General features: G+C 35.0%; 1 protein-coding gene across 4 annotated transcripts; it reads left to right on the top strand.

Annotated features, from left to right (window-relative positions):
* Positions 1–223: 223 nt before the first annotated feature.
* Positions 224–20,056, top strand: SMN2 (survival of motor neuron 2, centromeric). 4 transcript variants are annotated; one of them, XM_037801516.1, is made up of 10 exons: positions 225–371; positions 1,272–1,343; positions 2,874–2,993; positions 3,818–4,015; positions 4,184–4,339; positions 5,950–6,036; positions 7,579–7,689; positions 11,445–11,494; positions 18,405–18,430; positions 19,701–20,056. In XM_037801516.1, exons 1-8 carry the CDS (start codon positions 294–296, stop codon positions 11,490–11,492), a joined length of 870 nt encoding a protein of 289 aa, XP_037657444.1. In that variant the 5' UTR covers positions 225–293; the 3' UTR covers positions 11,493–11,494; positions 18,405–18,430; positions 19,701–20,056. The 4 variants fall into 4 exon arrangements, with proteins under 4 accessions (XP_037657447.1, XP_037657444.1, XP_037657446.1 ...); XM_037801518.1 differs by lacking the exon at positions 19,701–20,056 and adding an exon at positions 18,725–19,664; XM_037801519.1 differs by lacking the exon at positions 2,874–2,993 and having other exon boundaries at positions 224–371.
* The last annotated feature ends 3,270 nt before the right edge of the window (positions 20,057–23,326 follow it).

Below are 23,326 nucleotides of genomic sequence, written 5' to 3'. Positions count from 1 at the left end.
TATTGCTTAAAACAAAGACACCCCGGTCGAATCACTCAACGAAAATACAAAAAAGTGATAACAAAGGATAGAGATGGATATCAAAAAAAAAAAGAAAAGGGAAAAAAATAAATAAATAAAGCAACCAAGTCGGGGAGGTAGCAATCACTGCGGAGAGCAACGTTCGCTGTCCCGTCAGCTTGTCAAGATCCTCCAGGCCACCGTGCTCTTCCGCTCCCAGCGGACCCCAGGCGGCGGAAGTCGTCACTCAAAAGGTCGGAGCCACTAGCCGTGGATCCCGGAATAGGCTCGCCATGGCGATGGACGGCGGAGGTGGCGGCGGCGGCCCAGAGCAAGAGGACTCTGTGCTGTTCCAGCGCGGCACCGGGCAGGTGAGGTCGCGGCGGGAGCCGTCTTCCTCGTCCACCCGGCGCTCCTTTCCCGTTTGTGGGGCGGGGCCTGGCCATGCCTGCTCACTTTAGGTTGCGGCGCTGTGACCCGTGGTCCGCGTGTCTTCATTTTTTAATTTTCTAGGCCCGTTTCCTGCATGAATCATTGAGCATACATTAATTTCTTTCTTTCTAAGTAAAGCATTTTTGTTTGTACCTCACGTTTTAATAGTCGATCGTATTTGTCTTATATTGTTTTATGTGGCAGTATGTCTTAATCCCTGTTTAGAACAAATCTCTTGGGAGTAAGTAATATGATTTTATATACCTCTCAATGATGTGCACAGTGTTTAGTATGTAGTGTGTTGCTCGACAATATTTCTTTTTCAATTTAATTTAAATAAAAATAGAAATAACAATGCTTTTTTAGGCCTTTTCCAGATTACTCTCATTTAAAATGAAAATTAATTAACGACTATTTCTATCCTTAAAATTTTTGACAGTTCTTTGAATAATCTAGTCACATTGCAATGTAGAAAAAAAATATTCTTTGGACCACAGTCTGGTCAGAATAGCATTACCCTAGTGTGGATCAAGTCAGCCTAATGGCCAGGTGTTTTCCCACCCTGCCATACTAAATCTTTTATCTGATCTTAGAAAAGATTGAAATATGGATTACTCTTGAATAGATCCACTTTTATGGTCAGTGGATAGGAATTAAATTGTAGGGCTTTTACCTCGTGACTACCTCTTGAATATTTGCAAATGTACAGTTTTGGGAGTAATGTCACTTAACCTCTAAGTATGTCATATGTCTGGAATATGATGACTTTTGATACTGTCTAACATGTTTTGATGAAATTCATCTAAATGTGAATTGTTTTTATTCCTCACCCCTTCCAGAGTGATGATGGTGACATTTGGGATGATACAGCATTGATAAAAGCCTATGACAAAGCTGTGGCTTCATTTAAGGTATGAAATGTTTACTCTTTTACTTATTTTCTCATGTTATTTATTTGGAAAAATATTCAAATATAACATTTATAGTAAAGTGTTAAAATGTTATTCAGTTTTAATTTTGAAGTTTAGATGATATTGTATTAGTTAAGTCAGGTGATAGCTTCCTTTAGAAGTTAGTAAGTTATCTGTCATTTCTCTTGCAGAAGCAATGTAAGTAGAATTTTAAATATATATTGCTTTCAATAAACATTGTAACAAACTATAGAAAAAACCTAATTCAGGCTAGTAGGAGAAGAAGGGCAGTTTGAATTACAATTTTTAAACATCTAACAAGTCTGCTGAAATTATAATAATGAAAAATGTCAGTAGTGTTATTGCTATTAATGTTGTAGGCACTGTTCTAAGTGCTTTATGTACAATAAATTCATTTAATCCTCCTCACAACTGTAAAAGTTCCTGATGATAGGCATATACAGTTCTCTTAGGGGATGTAGTGGTCCTATGGCTCAAATAAGACATTTATACAGTTGTCCAACCTCATTACTTTTCCCACTGTCTGGGGTCTTTAGTCTTCTTGAGCACCATGAGTACCATCAGTAGTCCAGGCCAGGTTGAGCATACAGAGTCTATGCTCATACAGAGCATACAGAGTGCCAAGCCTTTTCTGTCCACTTCCTCCCCAGGTTGACAGCTCTAGCTTGAGGTAAAGATTAGACCCATGTATCATCCTTGCAGCTGAATTACAGATTTTGGAATGATATACTTTCCAAAAGACACTTAGACTAGAAGTGGACTGACAAAAGGTTACCAACAGAGTTCTGTGAAATATAGATTGAAGTGGGGAGAGACTAGAGACCAAGACACCAGTTAGGTGACTACTGGTTCATGAGGGTCTGAGCTAGAGTTATGGAAAGTGTTGGATCAAGTCGGTGATATTGCAGGGAAAGTAGTCTGAATATAGGAGGAAAAGAACTGATTTGAGAAAAAGATAGCTTAGTTTTAGTCACATTGAGTTTGAGGTACATGTGAAGATAGGAAATGGATAATTGGAAATATTGGATTAAACTAAGAAGAAAATTCAAAGCTGGATGACAGCTTTGGAAGTCTGTGTGTATAGAGGTAGTAATTGAAGTAATAAGAATAGATGACCATAAACAGATAAAGGATGTCCAGTCCTTGTTGTGAATGCCAAAATTTAGAGTTGAAGAGAAAAATAATAAAAGCATGGGGGTACTACATTGCTATGTCATCCAAGGTGTCGTGAATTTCAAAAAGAAAGAAATGACCAACAGAATTTGATGTTACAGGAAGGTTGAGAATGAGGAGGCTTGATGAAAAGCATCTTTAGATATCATGATCAGGTGTGTGATGCCTTCAAGAACAGTTTCTGTGGCATATAGGATGGTGAAAAGAGGAAGTAGTAGAGGCTTTCTGGAGCGAGTAGGAACTAAAGGCCACTTAAAAATGGTAACTGTCAAATTGTGTTTTTTTTTTTTTTTAAGTACCACTCTAACATGTACATTTCTGTATGTATGTTAATAGCATGCTCTAAAGAATGGTGACATTTCTGAAGCTTCAGACAAACCAAAAGGCACACCTAAAAGAAAACCTGTTAAGAAGAATAAAAGCCAAAAAAAGAACATCACAACTCCATTGAAACAGGTTATATTAAAACACTGAGATTTAAATTAAATGTATTTTTGTTAGCTTTTATTAAATAGTATAAAATATCTTAAATTTAGTATGTTTTTCATTGACATGTAATTGTAAAACTTCTAAGACAACCGTTAAACTTTCTATTGTTAAGGAATATGCATGTCAGTAATATAAGTACAAGGAATTAGATGGGATTGAGAAATACTAAATTCAGGACAATGTTTACTTTGTGGGTAGGGCAAGGAAGGCAATGTTACTTGGAATGGTTGCCCAGAAGACTTAAATTGACAGATATCTTTTTTCTCCTTCAAAAATCCTGAAACTTTCTTTTTTTAAAATGAGTTCATTGGTTTTATCTACCAATCACAGTTAAGCTTTTAAAAAAAATTTTATTGTGTAACATACAATCAATCTAAAATTTCCATTTTAACCAATTTAAAGTATACAAATCAATGGTATTAATTACATTCACAATGTTGTGTTACTGCCACCACCATCCATCACTAATACTTTTCCATCACCCCAAACAGAAACTCTGTACCCATTAAGCATTAATTGCCCATTCCCTACCACTACCACCACCCCACCCCACCCCAGTAACCTATAATCTTATTTCCTGTTTCTATGAATATGCATATTCTAATTACTTCATATAAGTGAGCTCATACAATATTTATACTTTTTTTTGCATCTGGCTTATTTCACTCAATATGATGCCTTCAAGGTGCATGTTGTAGCATGTATTAGAATTTCAGATACATGTATTTCTAGTCCTAAAGCCTTTTTCACTATACCATTCTGTGTGTGCATGTTTTTGGTTTCTTTTGTAGTGGAAAGTTGGTGACAAATGTTCTGCTATTTGGTCAGAAGATGGCTGCATTTACCCAGCTACCATTGCTTCAATTGATTTTAAGAGAGATACCTGCATTGTGGTTTACACTGGGTATGGAAATAGAGAGGAACAAAATCTATCTGACTTACTTTTCCCAGCCTTTGAAGGAGTTAATGTAGAGCAGAATGCTCAGGAGGTAAGAATACAAAAACAAAACAAAACAAAACAAAAAAAAACCCAATTCTAATAAGTAGAGGGTAGACAAGAGGTTAAACAGTTTAACTAGTTGTCAGTTTGATCCAAAGGCATTAAAATTTTCTTAACACTTTATAACAAAAATACACATATGTTTTTCTTTTTCAAGAATGAAAATGAGAGTCAACTTTCAACAGATGAAAGTGAGAATTCCTCCAAGTCTCCTGGAAATAAACCAAACTACATAAAGTCAAAAGCTACTCCATGGAACTCTTTTCTGCCTCCACCACCCCCCATGCCAGGATCAGGACTGGGACCAGGAAAGGTAAATCTGCTACCCAGGAAAGGTTTCCAGAAAATAGTTAATAGTATTGGGACATTAAGCCTCTGCATTAAGTGAATTGTAGCTTTTCACATGAAATGTTTGTAGCTCTTTTTAGATGTTACAAATAAATACTTTGTAATTCTCTGAAAAAGAAAGGTTGCCATTGTCTTAGTTTGGCAAGCTGCTATGACAAATACTACACAGTGGATTGGCTTAAATATCATGAATTGGCCCACAGTGTTGTAACTAGAAGTCTAAAATCAAGAAATTGGCAAGGATTGTTTTCTCCAGTAGTCACTAGTGTTTTGGTGCTGGCTGCTGGCAATCATTGGGGTTCCTTGGCTTCTGTCTCTGCCTCACATCACATGGCGATATCCTCTCTTTTCTGGCCTTTGTGACTTCCAGGTTCTTTTTATAAGGCCTCCATTAATATGGATTAAGATCCATCCTGGTTAAGTTGGCCATACCTTAACTGAAAATAATATCTTCAAAAGGTCCTATTTAGAATGGGTTCACTCCCACAGGGACGTGGATTAAAATTAAGAACATGTGTTTGTTGGGGTATATAATGCAGCCTACCACAGGGATGCAGAATAGTTTATGCTGAAAGACTTTATCAACTTCTTTTGTAGAGTACTTCATTTTAGACTAATAGTTTAACAAACTTTTTAAGTTAGAAAATATCATTAATACTTTAACATTAGCTGGATGATATGCTGTAGTTCCCCACATCATCTCTGTGAGATATGTGAAAATTCAGAGAGAACACAATTTGGGTGTCCACATCTACAATACATCAGTATTTATGGCAAATACTGGTAAAATACTAAAGAGCTTCCAGATTTTTTTTATAATTAAAATGTAAATATTGTTTCCATTTGGGTTCTTTGGTTATAAGTAACAGAAATCAACTTGAACAAAAAAGATTTGATTATAGGTTATCTCATGGAACAAAACCTATGTCTGATTTTGTTGTATAAAGCAGTGATTTCTTCATAGGAGGGTGTAGTATTCAGCAATAATTAAAAAAAAAAAAAAAAGAAAATCAAGCATGACTTATCAAAACTTTTCCTTAAAATTTTTTGGATAGCTTTCTAATTGGAGTTTATGTTGATTTTGTTTCCTGAATCTAAAATGATCGAACTTCATAATTTATGTTTCATTGGTCTCAGGGGACTGATTTTTCTTATTAAGTAAGAGGTTTCCTAGTTTTCAGAATATATGCTCTTAAGTTATCATATATAGATAAAAAGCCTTCCATAAAAAGATTATACAACTTAGTTAATGAAATTGTGTGAGAATGTAGTTTTGCATGATTGAAATATTTTGCTAAATACACTGTGATTTGTTAGGTAATTAAAAATCCTACTTTGGTTTTGCTCCTTGAGTGTCTGTATAGAAAAAAAATGAGAAAAATATAGAGGTTGTCATTTGACTTGTAAGTCTATCCTACTTCAATATTTGGTGTATGAAATTCCATTTAAACTTATTGTTATGTATAATATATAGATTATTCTGACAATTTTTTGTGTCTGTTGTTTTTGAGTCCCTTTTCCCCTTTTGGTATTGAAAGTTGTAAATTAATTTTCTTTTGAAATACTTCTTTGCAGTCAGGTCTAAAATTCAATGGCCCACCACCCCCACCTCCACCCCCCTTCCTATCATGCTGGCTGCCTCCACTTCCTTCTGGACCACCAGTAAGTACAAAAGAATTCAGAGTAAACCTTGCTCTCATACATAATGTGGGATTTAGAATATAGACAATTGTTGGAAATTTAGCAGGATATAAGTGATTAATTGGGAAACATCATCCTGGACCATCCACAGGGCCTGATTCTAATAGGTAAAAATTTGAACTAAACTTGCTGTTTTTTGTTTTTAATGCCCTCCTGCTTCTCAGACCCAGTGCTCTTGTAGCCCCAACTCTGAACCTTGCTTCCTGTTTCAGTTTGCTAATGCTGCCATTATGCAAAATACTGTAAATGGATTGACTTTTATAAAGGGGATTTATTAAGTTACAAATTCAGAGTTCTGAGGCCATAAAAGTGGTCAAACCAAGGCATCAACAAGATGTTACCCTCACTGGAGAATGGCCAATGGCATCTGGAACACCTCTGTCAACTGGGAAGGCACGTGGCTGGTGTCTGCTGTTCCTTTGTTCCCAGGTTGCATTTTAAAATGGCTTTCCCCAAAATGTATCTAGGTCTCTCATAGCTTCTTCAGCTCCTGTGCATCTAGGTGTCAGGGTCCTCTCTTAGCTTCACCAGAGCATACTCTGGGCTGGCGTCTCCAGATGTCTCCAAGAATCTCCAAGTGTCAGCATCAGTGTCAGCTCTTAACTTCTTTCCAAAATATCCCTCTCAGCTGCTCTGAGCTCCTTCTGTTTGTGAGCTCTTTTATAGGACTCCAGTGTTTAAATCAAGACCTACCCTGAATGGGTGGGTCCATATCTCTCTGGAAATAATTTAGTCAGATGTTTCACCCACAGTTGAGTCACATCTCCATGGAGACACAATCGAAAGATTCCAACCTAATCAACACTTAATGTATCTACCCCCCACAAGACTACATTAAAGAATATGGCTTTTGGGGATATATAATATATCCAAACTGGCACACTTCCTTACTGGCAGAAGTTGTGTCTTATTCTATAGAGAGGTGCACCAGTAGTTTTTGTTAGAAAGTATTTAATTATACCTTATATAAAGGATTAATGTTTTACTCTTCCAGGTGTACTTGAATATTAGCTTCTGATCACATGGACTGGATTTCTAATGGTAGAATTTTAGGTGTCAGCAACAGGTTAGAGACAAAGACACTTTTTGACAGGCTGCCTTATTGGGATGGAGGCAGTACAGATGTTCTCTCCCCAAGACCTTTTCTTTAAATTGCCAGTGAAATGCTGTGTAGGTATTTTATTTGCTTTTCAAAGAAATGGCTCTTTTTGTTCTTTTACCCATGGCTTTATGCGGAACAGAAAAATAGTTTTAATCAAGGCAGAATGTTTAAACATTTTATGTGATTTTTTTGTTATTTTGATCCTTGTTCAATTTAATTTTGTTGGTCTGTTGTTATTGGTTGACTTTTTCTGAATGTCAGTTTGTTTTTGTTTTTTAAATAGGAGATGACCTGAAACAAAGAAAAATGCAATTAATCTCCAGCATTGTCTATTTAAAATAAATCTCCAGACTTCACAGTTTTCTTTACTAGTTTGAAAGTCTGTCTTTCTCCATTTCTAGATAATTCCCCCTCCACCTCCCATGTGTCCAGATTCTCTTGATGATGCTGATGCTTTGGGAAGCATGTTAATCTCTTGGTACATGAGTGGCTATCATACCGGCTACTACCTGGTAAGTGATCACTTGGCATCTTTTCTTAACAGTCTCTGTGGTTATGTGACTTTGTTTATGTTCTGTGACTAAAAAGTCATTTGTTATGTTATGTAGGCCTTAATGGTTGTTGTTAGACTATTTGCTTATATGTTTTCTAATTTAACTGACACTGTTCTGGTTTGCTAATGTTGCCATTATGCAAAATACTAGAAATGGATTGGCTTTTTTAAAGGGAGTTTATTTGGTTACAAATTTCAGTCTGAAGGCCATGAAAATGTCCAAATGAAGGCATCAACACAAATATACCTTCAATGAAGGAAGGCCAGTGGCATTCGGAAAATTTCTGTTAGCGGGGAAGGCCCATGGCTGGTGTCTCCTGATCCCAGGTTGTGTTCCAGCTCCTCTCTCAGCTCCTGTGCGTTCTTCAAAATGCTGTTCTGGGGTGTTTTGTCCTCTCTTAGCTTCTCTGGAGCAAAATGTCAGCAAAAGTTTACTTTCAATGGCTGTCTCCAAAATGTCTCTCTTGGCTATGGCACCAAGCTCCTTCTGTCCGAGCTCTTATAGGGCTCCAGTGATTTAATTAAGACCCACTCTGAATGGGTGGGGCCATACCTCCATGGAAATAATCCAATCAGAATTATCGAGTACGGTCACATCTCCTTGGAAACAACCCAGTCCAAAGGTTCCAACCTAATCAAGACTAAATACATCTGCCCCCCAGATTGCCTCAAAGAAGATGGCTTTTGGGGGAACATAATACATCCAAACCAGCACATAGACTCTTTATAAATTATTTTCCAGTCTTACTAGAGTTTGTGCTTTATTTGAAATAAAATAGATAGTAGCATATGGAATGAAAGAGGTAGTATTTTGTAAAAAAAAAAAAAAATATATATATATATATATATATATATATGTGTACTTTTTGTACATAGAAGGTCTGGGGCGATACGTATCAAGCTGAGCCTTGGACCATGGGTCTTCAGACTTGTCATCTTATGCATCAGTCTGTTCAGGCATGTTCTGTGTTCTGTTGTAACTTAGCAGGAACATTTTTCCTTTTTTTTTTTTTTAAAAGAAAGTATTGTCCCATGCTAAAATGATAGGCACTTGAATTTTTAGCTACTTAATATAGAAGAAGGATAACTGAGTTGAAGGTATAATTTTTTTAAAATATGTAATTTGTATGCATGTCTGCATTAATATTCTTATTAAAAGCTACTCTTCAGCTGTTGTATAATCATGGTATGTTTGTACTGTATGAATTTCCCCTTTTAATGACCAAAATATAAAATGTAACAAATTGACAGCTTGTGATTTGTTTTGCAACCAATCGTCTGACTTCAGTGCCCTAAGCTTCATTGTTCTGCATGCTTTTTTTTAAGAGCAGTTTTAGGTTTACAGAAAAATGATGCAAAAAGTACAGAGTTCCCTTATTCACCCCCTCTCCCCACACACACAATACATATGCAGTTTTTCCTGTTATTAATAGTTTGCATTAATGTGGTACCTTTGTTACAAGTGATGAACCAATGTTGTTGAAATTATATTATTAACAATAGTCTGTAGTTTATATTAGTGTTCACTCATTGTTTTTTACAGTTCTATGGGGTCATTTTCTTATTTTTAAAATCATATAACATTTTGAAAAATATGAAAGTCCTAACTGTTTTCATACATTTTGATACTGCAACATTGCGAATATGATTAATCCTACTGAACGGTGTGCTTAGCAAGGGTTGGGTGGGAATATTTATGTTATAAATATGTTTTCACAATGTAAAAAAAGGAGAAAAGAGAAACTAAAGAGATAATGACAATGAAACGCCATACATGATACTGGATGTGATCTAAGAATGGAGGTGAAAAAGCTCAAAAGAAACATAAGAAAAAAATTAAAATATAGCATGTAAGCGTCATATCATTGTTAAATATCTTGAACTTGATAAGCGCACTTATGATTACGTAAGTGAATGTCCTTGTGTATAGGAAATTTACATGGAAGTATTATGTATGTTCAAGGAGTATGATGTGTGCAACCTACTCTCAAATGTTCAGAGGGTGGATGGGTGGATGGGTGGATGGATGAGAGAGAGACAGAAAGAAGGGAGGAAAGATACAGCAAAAGTTACAAAATGTTAAAATTGGTGGATCCTGGAATATGGGTTCTCTACAGGGTTTGTATTATTTTTGCAACTGTTCTTTAAGATTGAGAATATTTCAAATAAGAAGTTAAAAAAATATATGCATGGAGAAATATTTGAAATATGTATATATAAATGTATCATCGTGACTGTACTCAGGTGTTTGGATTATAATTGATTTCTTTAAAGTCCTAAACAGTGCCTTGCAGGATCTTTTAAATTGGGTTCTTATTTACCTTTCCAGCTTCAACTTCTGCCTTGCTTACATGTGTACAGTATGCTCTGGCCAAATCAAACTATTTTCACCTCCTGCTATGCATTTTCATTCCTCCAGGCTTTTATTCATGGTTTTCCCCCTGCCTGAAATACTTGTTCCCCACTCTACATCCTTGCTTTACAAATCATCCATTAATATTCTGCTAAAGGGACATCCTACATAGGAAGATTTCTCTGCCTGCTCTGCTCTCCACCAAACTTATCATACTGAGTTAGTTGCTATCCCTCTTTGCTTCCTAGGCAGCATGTATATATTTTAATTATAGCTTGTATCTGATTGTACTGTAATTGAGAGTTAACTTATTTATTGTTGGTATATATATATATATTTTAATTGGTCCATTTTTTCTTCTTTATTAGAGATTGAGATATGTTTTAAAGTTAGCATTTTATCTTATTTGTTTCCACATTTTGAGTGTCTCCTGCTCAAAAAAATGTTAGATTGAATGACTCGAGAAATATGGAGATTGTTTTATGTCATTTAAAGCCACTAATACCACTTTTAATAAAACTCTGAGAGAAAAAAAAAGGAACAAGCTGTTGTTCATTGTCAAGTTCTCCAATCGTCTCAAGTGTTTATTAGACACCATTGCCCTAAACCAGCAATTCTTAACTATTGTTCCCCAGAAGTGCACATGGTTAACAACCTTCCTCCCCAGTATCAACCTGTTCTGCTGAGAGCAGCTGTTTAGGCTTTGGGGCCAGCTCTTACCTTTACCTTTTTCTCTTTTGAGAAATCAAATCGGAATGCAAATGACCAAGAGTAATGTTATCAGAATAACGTAGAATAGGCTGTAACTTTGGTACTCATTAGTAACAAATCATTTTTAATACATTTTATAGCCTACTATAGGTGAGTAGTGAAGTAGAAAACCATTGCTCTAGGAAAAGTTAGTATGGGAAAGATAGAAGGCATTGAGACCAGAGAGGGATAGGACATTGGACAGTAGGTGTAGCCAGGAAAAGCAATGCAGATTTGAGTGTTGATTTTTTTTTTTTAATTCTTCCTGTTTGTTTATTGAATATTGGTCTTTAGTCATTTTCTATTTTAATAAATGAGTACGACACAAGTAATATTAGGTCATCATATATTTTATTTGATGGAAATCAGGTGTAAGTGAGCTTAAGATCTCATTGGACTCAGTGAAAGAAGAAAAATTTCTTAATTGCAGCTTAATTTTTTACCTTGGGATCAGTTTAAAAGCACATAAGAAGGCTGCAAACTTTGTTCTTGGTGGTATTTTGTTAAATAAAATTAGTAAAATACATTTTGTAAAACAAAATGTTTGTTAACATGTATAAAAAGCATGTTTGCTGCTCTTTTACATTCCATTACTTTTTTTTTCCTTATAGGGTTTCAAACAAAACCAAAAAGAAGGAAGATGCTCACATTTCAATTAGGAGTAAGTCTACCATCATTATACAAGTGAATCTCACTTTTGTACATATTTTGTGGTTTGCCTAAAACAAATATTTGGAATTGAAATGTTAAGGTTAATACAATAACAATGTTAAAAACACTTTGGTGCCAAAACTATTAGATAAGAGGTTGATCCCTATACCCGCTGGAGTTTTCTCATGGTGCTGAAGTATCATCTCACCACATATTTGCCGACCAGTTGTGTGGAGCAAAAATATCTTTATAATAAAGAGATTCCTTGAATCAGTGATGCAACTTTGCATCACTTTTAGTCAGATAACCAGATGTGCTGATTTGTGATGCTGTATGAAGTACAATGTATTACCTATGAAGTGCTCTGATCAAAAAAGGTAACCAGAATTTAATCAAGCATGTTTAGATCTAATTTTCCATTTACTGGAAATACAGGGGATAGAGGAAGAAGTTAAATGACACCACAGAGGAAACAGTGGGACAGCCAAATGTGGTGTGTTGTAGAAAATAACTGGCCTCATTTCTTAAAAAAATCAGTGTCATGAAAGAAAAAAGGTAGCAGAGTAGGTAACTATTCTAGATCAAAAGAGACTTAAAAGACATAGCAGCTAAATGCAATGTGGCATCCTGGATTGGACCCAGATTTGAAAAACCATCTGTAAAAGAAGCGGGACATTGAGGAAATTTAAATGTGGACAAGATTTTAAATGAGATTAGATAATTATTGCTAATTTTATGAGCTGTGCAGCATTACAGTTTATAGAAAATGTCTTTTTAAAAAAAATTTGCATACTAAAGTATTTAGGAGTGAAATGTTATATTGTCTATAATGTAGTTTAAAATGGTTTAGTAAATTGTAGATGCATGTGTGTGTTGTCTGTGAAGCATATATGACAAAATGTTATTGAATTTAAGTGGTATGTACATGACTGTTCACTATGTTTTTTTCCTATTTTCTGTGTGTTTGAAACATACATAATAAAAATGTCTGCTTTTTTTTTATTATTATTAAATTCAGTTTTATTGAAATACATTCACACACCATACAATCATCCATGGTATACAATCCAGTGTCCACAATATGATAACATAGTTATGTGTTCATCACCACAATCCATCTCTGAACATTTTCCTTACATCAGAAAGAACCAGAACAAGAATAAAAAATAAAAGTGAAAAAAGAGCACCCAAATCATCCCCCCATCCCACCCCATTTGTCCTTTAGTTTTTATCCCCATTTTTCTACTCATCCATACATTAGATAAGGGGGTGTGATCCACAAGGTCTTCACACTGTCACCCCTTGTAATCTACATTATTATTATATAATTGTCTTCAGGAGTCCAGACTGCTGGGTTGGAGTTTGGTAGTTGCAGGTATTTACTTCTAGCTATTCCAATACATTAAAACCTAAGAGGTGTTATCTATATAATGCATAAGAATGTCCACCAGAGTGACCTCTCAACTCCATTTGAAATCTCTCAGCCACTGAAACTATTTCGTCTCATTTTGCATCCCCCTTTTGGTCAAGAAGATACTCTCAGTCCCACAATGCTGGGTCCACATTCATCCCTGGGAGTGATATTCTGCATTGCCAGGGAGATTTACACCACTGGGAGTCGGGTCCCACATAGGGGGGAGGGCAGTGAGTTCACCTGTCAAGATGGCTCAGTTAGAGAGAGAGGGGGCCACATCTGAGCAACAAAGAGGTACTCAGGGGGAGACTCTTAGGCACAATCACATGCAAGTTTAGACTCTCCTTTGCGGTAATGAGCTTCATAAGGGCAAGTCCCATGATCGAGGGCTCAGCACATCAAACTGCCAGTCCCAATGTTTGTGACAACATCAACACCAGTCCAGGTGAGGATGTCCAGCACATCCGCACCTTCCCCCAGATCCTCGGGGCTGGGGAGGGGGAGGCTGTAAATATATTTTTTATTATCTGCCCAAATTACTTTGGGATGTGTCACTATTTCACTCCAGCCTATACTAACCTGCTGTATCTTACTTCCTATTCAAAGTTCCATGCAATTGTGTTTGAACAAATCGACTGTAGAGTTGTACCGTTTAGAAAATTTAGACCCTGTACCAAATAGATATCTCTTCCCTTGGTCTCATATGGAAGTTGAAGTTTTAAAACACAATCAGTTTCAACCTTTACCCTTTGGCCTGGCTTGCCCTGTTCTTAACCAGATCTGCTGCATTCATATCACTAATTGAAGTCTGGGCTCTTTTTCAGCTCTTTTTTTTTTTTTTTTTTTTTTGACAGTGGCTGTATGCACTAATACTGACATTCATATCTGCCGAGTTCTAGCTCTGAGTTTCAGGTGTCTCAGAGATATGCATTGTTCCAGAGACCAATCAGGTTATACGCTAGGGGATCAGCATCTCAAAGTTTAGAGATAGGCATTACAATTCAGGGATAGAGTTAACTGTTGTAAGAGCTTACAATCTAGGGACTATTACAATTATTGTGTCCACGTTAGGCTATGTTCTAAGATTCAATTCTGAGTTTACACATTGTAGTTAGTCCATATTGGTGAGGCATCATCCCTCTCACCATGTTTTCTCCAACACTTTTACTCCTATATATTTATTTTCCTACAATTTTATAGAGTTATATTCACATACCATACATTTATCCACAGTGTACAATCAGTTGTTCATGGTATCATCATAAAGTTGTACATTTATCACCACAGTCAGCACTTGAACATATTGATTACTACAAGAAAAATTGTGGTTTTCTTTTAGCAATAAGAAAAAAATGATAGAAAAATAACATGTCATACAATACAATATACTAGTAAGGACAGCAAATAACACCACTACCAAGAATCCCATATTCCTCCCCTATATCCCCCTCTCATATACATTTAGCACTGGCATATTGCCTTTGTTACATTTAATGGAGGTATATTACAACGTTACTGTTGACCATAGACTCCAGTTTGCTTTGACTATGTTTTTTCCTGAATACCATCCCCTTTTCAACTCTCTACATGGTTGACATTCATTTGCTTTCCCACATGCAAAAACATTTTTATATTTTTATATTTAGTAACAGTCATTGGCCACTCCAGTTTATGCCACGTTATACAGTCCCAGTCTTTATCATCTATCTTTACCTCTGGTGTCATACATTCTCCTATCCCACCTCTATGTATGTATTGAAACATACATAATAAAAATGTCTGCTATTTTAAACTAATTTTAAAATAGCTGTGTCTCTGTTGTATTCCTATTTTTCCTTAATATTTTACATTTTTGGTTCATGTTCATATATATTTTGCTATGTATGTCATCAGCATTTTTATGTGTGTTTGTGTGTATGTATCCCCACCTAACATCACATTTTTCATTTTACATATTTTTTCCATCAGATTGTTTGCCCGTATGGTATACCACTGTTTCTTTTTGTTCAGTAGTTTCTGTTATTCTGGATAATGTTACAGTAAATATCTTCATATATGTGAGTAATTTGATTCTACTCTGTCATAGCCTTAGGATAAATTTCCGTGATTTGAATATTTGATAAATGATAATAGACATTATTATGATTCTTGGTAGGTGTTTCCATGTTGCTTGAAAAGCAAATTTTTGAAAATCATATTTTTCCCTTTTCAAAATGGGATATGCATTGTTGGGGTGCATATTTTTAAAATTTATATAATCATAACATTTAAGAGTGTAATTACCATATTTAATTTTTTGGTTAAAGTCTTCTTTTCATTTTTTGGTTGAAATCTGTATTCAACTGAAGTTCTTTAGCTGGCTTATTCAGCCAAGTCTAAAAGAGTGATTGGAAAACTTAAGCAAGGGGACGAAATGGCTTAGAGTGTTCCAGGAAGAGTATATACAAAGTTAGAAGCATCAGAGCTTGGTGTATTCAGAGGCATAAGGAAACTAAAATGCAGTATTACTATTCCTAAAACAACCCAAACTCCCTGAACTCTCCCCCACCCATACATGTCATTTCCCCTCTTTGAATATGTTCTGTTTATTTCCAATATATAGCTTTTCACATTATATTATTTTTACTATGTGTGTGGGTATTTGACCTATGGTTATTTTTAGGCCCTATTTATCTTAATTTAAACACTTCTAATGAAGCAGCTAGAAAACAGCAAAGCCACCACACTAAATGTCTAAACTAATCCTAGTATAAAATCAAAACAGCTACTTTTCTGGCTTTCACTGTAATGATTATCCTTATGATACTTTTGTGGCTTTCATTGTAATGATTATCCTTATGATTGTGAGGAATCCCAGATGGAAAATTCTATAGTCTGTTCTACAACTGTGATAGAATCTACATTCAGAAGTTAGACAAACGGAACGTGGCATGTTTGAAGAAAGTTTTCATTAGGATATCAGCCAGAGGTTACTTTATCTCAGCCATATTGTAAGTTTAGCTTTTCTTTATGGCTGCCATTAACAGAAACAAGCTACAAGGTTAATGTTTTTGAATTTTTATAAACTTAAGTCATGTATAGTTTGAAGCTCTTTCAGGAATGGAAAAACAAAGAATTCAGTTAAATCATTCGTAAAGTTTAAGGAGTAATTCCTCCTTTTGCGGTAAACTCATGTTTTATATACAGCAATCAGTAGAAGACATTCATTACTCAGTTATCTAAGTACTTGGCATTAGGTCATTTTTATGTATGCATTGCCCTTTCAAAAAAATTCAAGAACATTTGTACATGGCACTCAGTTTTTTTTCCAATACTTTTTTCTGAGGGTATAACTTACATACCATAAAATGCATAGTTTTAAAGTGAAGAGTTTGATTACTTTTGACAAAAGGGTACCCTCGTTCCTTATACCTCAATCAAGATAGAGAACATTTCCCTCAATCCCTTTGTGCCCCTTTCTAGTTATTTGCCACTCTCCCCGTCCCCAGCAACCACTCTGCTAACTCCTAAGAGAAAAGACTAGTTCTGTGTGTTTTAGAACTTCATGTAAGGGAATTATACAATATATACTCCTTTGCACAGCATTGTTTTTAAGTTTATACTTTTGGGTTCAGCTATTGTTCTGAGATAATATATGTAGCATATTTTGAAGATATCAAGTTTGCAAAGGTTTTGGAGAGACTAGTTTCTGAACTTTGAAGTTTTGGTTCTTCCTTTACTAGTTATCGTGATATACAAAAAATTAACCTGAACATTTAAAATTGGCATATAATTTACAGTTGAGCTATATTCCACTTCAAATAAAACATGTCAGTTCTTGGTTTCCTGATAGATGATGACAAATGTGAATCAATGAACCTGAGCACTAATGAGCCTTTGTGTTTAGATATAGATTTTGGGTAAAGAAAATAAAATCTTATTTTATAGATCTTGGTTTCAATAGACTCTTAGGTGTATATTAGCAGATTTGGGTTTTTATTGTAAAGGAAACTAGAAACTGCATGTGAATTTTTTCTTTCCTTTATTAGTAATAATAATAGCCAAATTTTGAGTCATAACTGTATGCTAAGCATGGTTATTTCATTTAATCTTTTTAACAGTCACCGAATTAGGTACTATATAATTATTCACATTTTACAGATGAGAAAGCAAGTGAAAAGATTTGCCTTGGTGGAACTCCATACAACCTCAGCTCAGCCCCCGAGCAACTGCTTCCACCAGGCCCCATGGAGTCTTGTCTTGAACATGAATAATTTGGGATTTGGGCCAGGACTAAGTAGAACTCTTCCTCAGATTTCTGGAGCTCCTCTTCTCCAATTCTTCCTCTCCAGACCCTGTTCCCTCAAATTCCAGCTGCCTTATTCCAAGGCCCAAATTGTGTTCTCTTTCTTCCAGTCAGGAAGACCAATACTCTGGGCATGGTCTCCACCTCCCATGTTGCAATTTGGAAATCACATCCAGTCAGAAGGGGGTGAATATGAAGCTCACTTGATGTTTTTCCCTTTCTCAAGGATCTCAGCCCTGTGATATTTGGTTTGGAATGTCTGGAAATAGTTGCATCATATATTCTACCCAGTTTTATAGTTTATAGCAGGAGAGCAAGTCCCCTACCATCTATTCCCCATATTTTTGTAATCCTAGTTGATGTAAACAAACATACTTGGCTGGGTGGCATAATTCATTGCATCACTTGGCCCATTTTGGAACAGTTAATTTTCAGTTATTGCATGTTTTCTGAAAGATTAGTTTATTGTGACGCTTTAAATAGAATGTACTAAACAATGATATTGTACTCCATACCTTTCAAGTACATGAGATTTAGACATCAGATTTGTGATTTTTGATATATGTTTTTACACAATAATAAGTTTATTTGGCACCTTTTTGCTTAACATTTCATAGAATTGTTTTTGTGAGTTGATGATTTAATTTCATATAATGGGTCCTAGATGCTAAATAGTTCAGTGGATCATCACATGTTCTCATATTGTTCCCCCAAAAGAATAAACTTGTTAATAAAGCCCTCATTCTTCACACTTACCTTAGTGTTATAGTTTATTTAATAATTATTTATTCCTCTATTGTTATTCTTGTTTAGAAAATAAAAGTTCCAAAAAAGTTTGAATCTTTTTTTGAAACATTCAATTTATTTTTTTTTAACAACATGGTTTTAATAATTGTTGCTTTGTTATATATTTATAAATCTGATATATGTTGAAATGAAAAAAGTAAGGTGCCGAGCTGTGTTTATTATGCTACCTGTCATTTATGGAAATATATGTTTATGGTTGTATGTGCATTGATTACCATCTCAGGAATGATTTCAAGATAGTTACCTCTGAAGGACTGGAAGACACAGGGATGGAAGGGAGACTTTTCAGAATATACTGTTGTATTTTTTATTTTTGTGCCATGTACATTTATTGCCAATAAAATAAATAATGTGTAATTAACATAAATCTAGTAAGACGGATCTATCACTACTCCTTTAAATTTTATTTTGTAGGTAATTCAAACAGTGCTCTTTAATTGGTAAGTGCTTTTTTTCTTTTAATCTCTTAATTTTCCATCCTTCCATTTTCTAATTTAGTCTTTTTCAATGTAGTTTTATTGTGATATATTCACACACCATACAAACCATCTGAAGTATACACTCACTGGTATTTTAGCCTTTTTAAAGAAAAGCATAGTTCGGAATAACTGATAAGTATTATTTGTTATCTATTGCTACATTAACAAATTACCCAAGAATGAGAGAATAGTGCCAAACTGACTTAGTCACTGAACCACATACCATCACTTCTCCCTTTTTTCTGTCTTTTTAAGAGGCAAGTCAAAGTCCAGTCCATTGTCAACAGGAGGGGATTACACAAGATCGGAAATACCAGGAGGCAGGGATCACTGGGGGCCATCTCAGAGGCTGGCTACCACAATGAATTATAATAAAATAATTTCTAAGAAAATGAATAACAGTGTTTCAAAATAAGGGATAATAAAATTACTAAGATTCTGTATTATATTTTAGATTATAAAACTGTCCAGTAGAGACAAATGGTAATTGCAAAATAGTTTTTGGGGGTTTTGTTTTCTTTTTAATTCAGTAAATTTTCTCTGTTCTTTAGAAGACCTCTAAGAAAGAGAAAGTCCTGTGTTCTTACCAATAGTACTACTCATTAAAAAAACTCAAAATCTGAAATGGGGTCCAATGGACGCTGATTATATCTGCTTCCCTTATAAGTATCTTTTTTTAAAACATTACTTCTTGCCTATTGTTTATTAAAATGGATATTTTAGGGCCATAAGCTTTCCTCTGAGTAGTGCTCTGGCTATATTCCATAGATTCTATGAGAGTTTTTATTTTTTGTATATTTTTAAATTTGGGGTTTTGTTTCCTCCTGAACTCTAGAAATGTTTAATGAACGTTTTAATTTCTGGGTGGTTAGGTTAGGTTTTATTGTGTTGTAATTGGAGAATGTTGCTTTTACTACTGTAATCACTATTGTGTGTTCTTGATTTTCTTTAATATGTGATTTTGATAATTGCCGCATTATAATATATTTTACAGTATGGTAGGACAGATCTTGCTCATTTACTCTTCCAAATGACTTTTACAATTAATTTGCCTAATTATTTAACTATCCCATAAAGATTGAAATTAATATTATATTAAATCTTTATATTAGTATATTTTTAGTTTTATTTACCATGAAGACTGTATTGCTTTCCATTTTCTCTCTTATTATTGTTTTATAAGAAAATAGGTTTTAAAATTTCACAATTGCATCTAGAATTTTTCTTTCAGATTCATGTACTGCTGTCTCCCAAGGAGAATGGTATTTTGATGTTTCCTGGTCACTACGAACAAAAATTTCATCATCACTTGGTTTGGTGGCATAATCCTGTGCATTTTTTCAGTTGTTGCATGTTCTATGCTTAAATAACTAACAAGGTGTTTTTAGGGAATAATCAATTTGAATAACTGAACAATGGAAATGTGGGTGATTGAAAGTAACTCAAGGTCACATAAAGTGCTTAAAAACCAATCTGTCAAAACTGGAATTGAGCATGCTTGTATATTGTAAATTTCTTAGTATGTTAAACTTTTTACTAATACCTTTTAAAAATACATGTGAATAAACCCCTTTTTTTTGGTTCAAACCTTGAGCATAAGAATGTTTTTATTTGGAATATATGTGGTAAGGTGGAGTCTGTTTAAAGATCTAGAAAGAAAACTGCTTAAGCTAATTTGGCTAAAATGTATTATTGTAAAAGTAGAACCAATTGTAAAGCAATCTCCAGGTTTAAGGAACAAGGGCCAACTAAGCGTTACAAGGACTGGACCTGACCAGTCAAGAGCCAAGCCTTTGTTCTGTGTCTTGGGAGTCCTGTTGTCATTTACTTCTCTGCAACTTTCTCTTTTCTCTGTGTCTGTCCCTCCCTCTGCCCCTCCTGGCTCCTTGTCTCTCCCTCCCTCCCATCCTCCAGGCTTCCTCATGCACATTGTCTAACGCAGTTGCCCAAGGCATTTTTTCTACATCATGACCTTTCCATTCCACAGTTCAAATTCTCAGAAGAGGTAGATCTTTATTATTTTGGTTTAGTTTAAGAATTGGTGTCCATGTGTCTAGGATTTGCCCAGGACCATTTTAGCTGTGGGGTAGAAGTTAATAAGTTGCTTTGGCATCATGAATTTAGAATGGCCTGTTGGCCATTCGGAAAACTATGCTACTTAACTGGTTGGAGTGAAGTTCTGGATACAGTCATAAGATGTAGTCATTCACCTCTAATACACTACCTTGAACAATAAGTCAGTAAAGAGACAAAATTATGTTCTCCCTGTATAGTGGATTCATAAAAAAATTCTAAGGCCATTATAATATACAAAAGTGGTTATCAATAAAAGCATTAGCATTCAGTTTTCTGCAAAGCACAAATTTAGCTAATCTCCAATAATGCTAAACTATTCTGTATTTTTTGCTTATCCATTAAATGGAATGAAAGCTATTTTCCCTAAACCTTTTTCATATTGGTATTGGATAAAGGGAAGGTTTAAGTAAACTCGGGTATACCAAAGGTAGTAAAATGAACAGAACTGGTCCTACAAGGACTAAGGGATATCTTTTGGCCCACAAAAGATTCATCTGGACCCTGTGTTAAAGTCAACTCTTGTTTCACCTATTTGTAAAACTGATTCAATCCTTAAGCCATTTTATATATAAGTTGAATGCTGCTTTTACATTGTAGCTTTGAGATAGACTGGTGCACCTCTCTCCAGTCTCTCCCCTTGTTTGTTAACATTTTTACCATAACCTGAAAACCTGATGCTTGAGCCTGGAAAATGGAGAGAGCTATGTAAATTGATTGACTTTCTCTTTAGTTGGGGAGAATCATTCAGGGAATTCAAAGATACTGGTAATTATTAACCTGGATGCTAGTCATACAAGGATTTTTTTTTACTATTATTATATACTTTTCCCATTTTATAAATATTCACTTGTATGAAATATTTAATAAAATTTTTTGAAAAATAAAATTTTGGAATTGACATATTTCTTGACTCAGCAGTTTTTTTTTTTATTCAATTTTATTGAGGTTGTTCACATACCATACAGTCATCCAAAGTGTATAATCAGTTGTTCATGGTGCCATTATATAGTTGTGCATTCATCACAATTAATTTTTTTTCAATTTTTAGAACATTTTCATTACTCCAGAAAAGAAATAAAAAGAAAACTCAAATCCTCCCATAGCCCTAACCACCTCCCACCATTATTGACTCATAGCATTAGTATAGTACATTAGTTACTGTTGATGAAAGAATGTTAAAATATTACTAACTGTATTATATAGTTTGCAATAGATATATTTTTTCCCTATATACCCTCTATTATTAACTTCTAGTTACACTGTCATACATTTGTTCCAGTTCATGAAAGAGAGTTCTAATATTTGTACAGTTAATCATGGACATTGTCAACCACAAGATTCACTGTTTTATACATTCCCATCTTTTAACCTCCAGCTTTCCTTCTGGTGACATACATGACTCTAAGCTTCCCCTTTCCACCACATTCACACGCCATTAAGCACTATTAGTTCTTCTCACAATAACGTGCTACCCTCACCTCTGTTCATTTCCAAACACTCAAGTTCAACCTAGTTAAACATTCTGTTGATAATAAGCAACCACTCGCCATTCTTTAGCCTTGTACTATATCCTGGTAACCTATACTTTATGTCTATGAGTTTACATATTAGTTCATATCAGTGAGACCATACAATATTTGTCCTTTCGTTTCTGACTTAATTCACTCAATATAATGCCCTCATGGTTTCTTCATTAACCCATTGTTTTTTAAGATGGTTTTGTTCACACACCATTCCATCATAAGTGAACAACCAGTGGTTCCCTGCATAAATCACATGTTTATGCATTTGCCACCATCATCACTATCTATATAAGGACATTTCCATTTTTTCCACAAAGGAAGAGGAAGAGTCAAAGAAAGTAGAGAGAAAAGAAAAAGAGACAGAAAAAAAGATGACAGCTAAAAGGTAACAAAAGGAAAGGTAGAATTAAAGTATAATAAAAGAGTCAGACAATGTCACCAATGCCAAGAGTCCCACACCCCTCCCTTATATCCCCCTCTCATAGGCATCCAGCTTTAGTACTTTGCCTCTGCCACATCAAAGGAAGCATAATACAATGTTTCTGCCAACTATAGTCTCTAGTTTGCATTGATTGCATTTTTTCCCCAATACCACCCCATTTTTAACACCTTGCAAGGTTGACATTCATTGTTCTCCCTCATGTAAAAACATTTGTACATTTTATCACAATTGTTGAGCACTCTAGGTTTCACTAAGTTATACAATCCCAGTCTTTATTTTCCCTCTTTCCTTCTGGTGTCCCACATGCCCCTATCCTTCCTCTTTCAGCCATACTCAGTCATCTTTGTTAAGTGTACTTACATGGTTGTGCTGCCATCACCCAAAATTGTGTTCCGTACCTCTTACTTCTGTCTTTTCCTATCTGTAGTGCTCCCTTTATACTAATTTCCTGTAGAGCAGGTATCTTGTTCATAAACTCTCTCATTGTCTGTTTGGCAAAGAATATTTTAAACTCCCCCTCATTTGAAGGACGGTTTTGCTGGATATAGGATTCTTGGTTGGTGGTTTTTTGTTTTTGTTTTTTTTTAAAATATGTCACCCCACTTCCTTCTTGCCTCCATAGTTTCTATTGAGAAATCCACACATAGTCTTATCAAGCTTCCTTTGTATGTGATGGATTGCTTTACTCTTGTTGCTATCAGGATTTTCTCTTTGTCTTTGACATTTGATAACCTGATTATTAAGTGTCCTGGTGTAGGTCTAGTCAGATCTATTCTGTTTGGGGTATGCTGCACTTCTTGGATCTGTAGTTTTACG

This window comes from Choloepus didactylus, chromosome 13, assembly GCF_015220235.1.
Source record: "Choloepus didactylus isolate mChoDid1 chromosome 13, mChoDid1.pri, whole genome shotgun sequence".
In the NCBI taxonomy this organism is placed as follows: Eukaryota; Metazoa; Chordata; class Mammalia; order Pilosa; family Megalonychidae; genus Choloepus; species Choloepus didactylus.
The sequence above is the reverse complement of the archived record's forward strand: the minus strand, read 5'-3'. Positions and strand labels throughout refer to the sequence as shown.

Coding starts and splice junctions, on each gene's coding strand:
- SMN2 (XM_037801516.1), top strand. CDS start 294: ATGGCGATGGACGGCGGAGGTGGCGGCGGCGGCCCAGAGCAAGAGGAC. Junction 372..1,271: donor TCCAGCGCGGCACCGGGCAG/GTGAGGTCGCGG, acceptor CACCCCTTCCAG/AGTGATGATGGTGACATTTG. Junction 4,340..5,949: donor CAGGACTGGGACCAGGAAAG/GTAAATCTGCTA, acceptor ACTTCTTTGCAG/TCAGGTCTAAAATTCAATGG.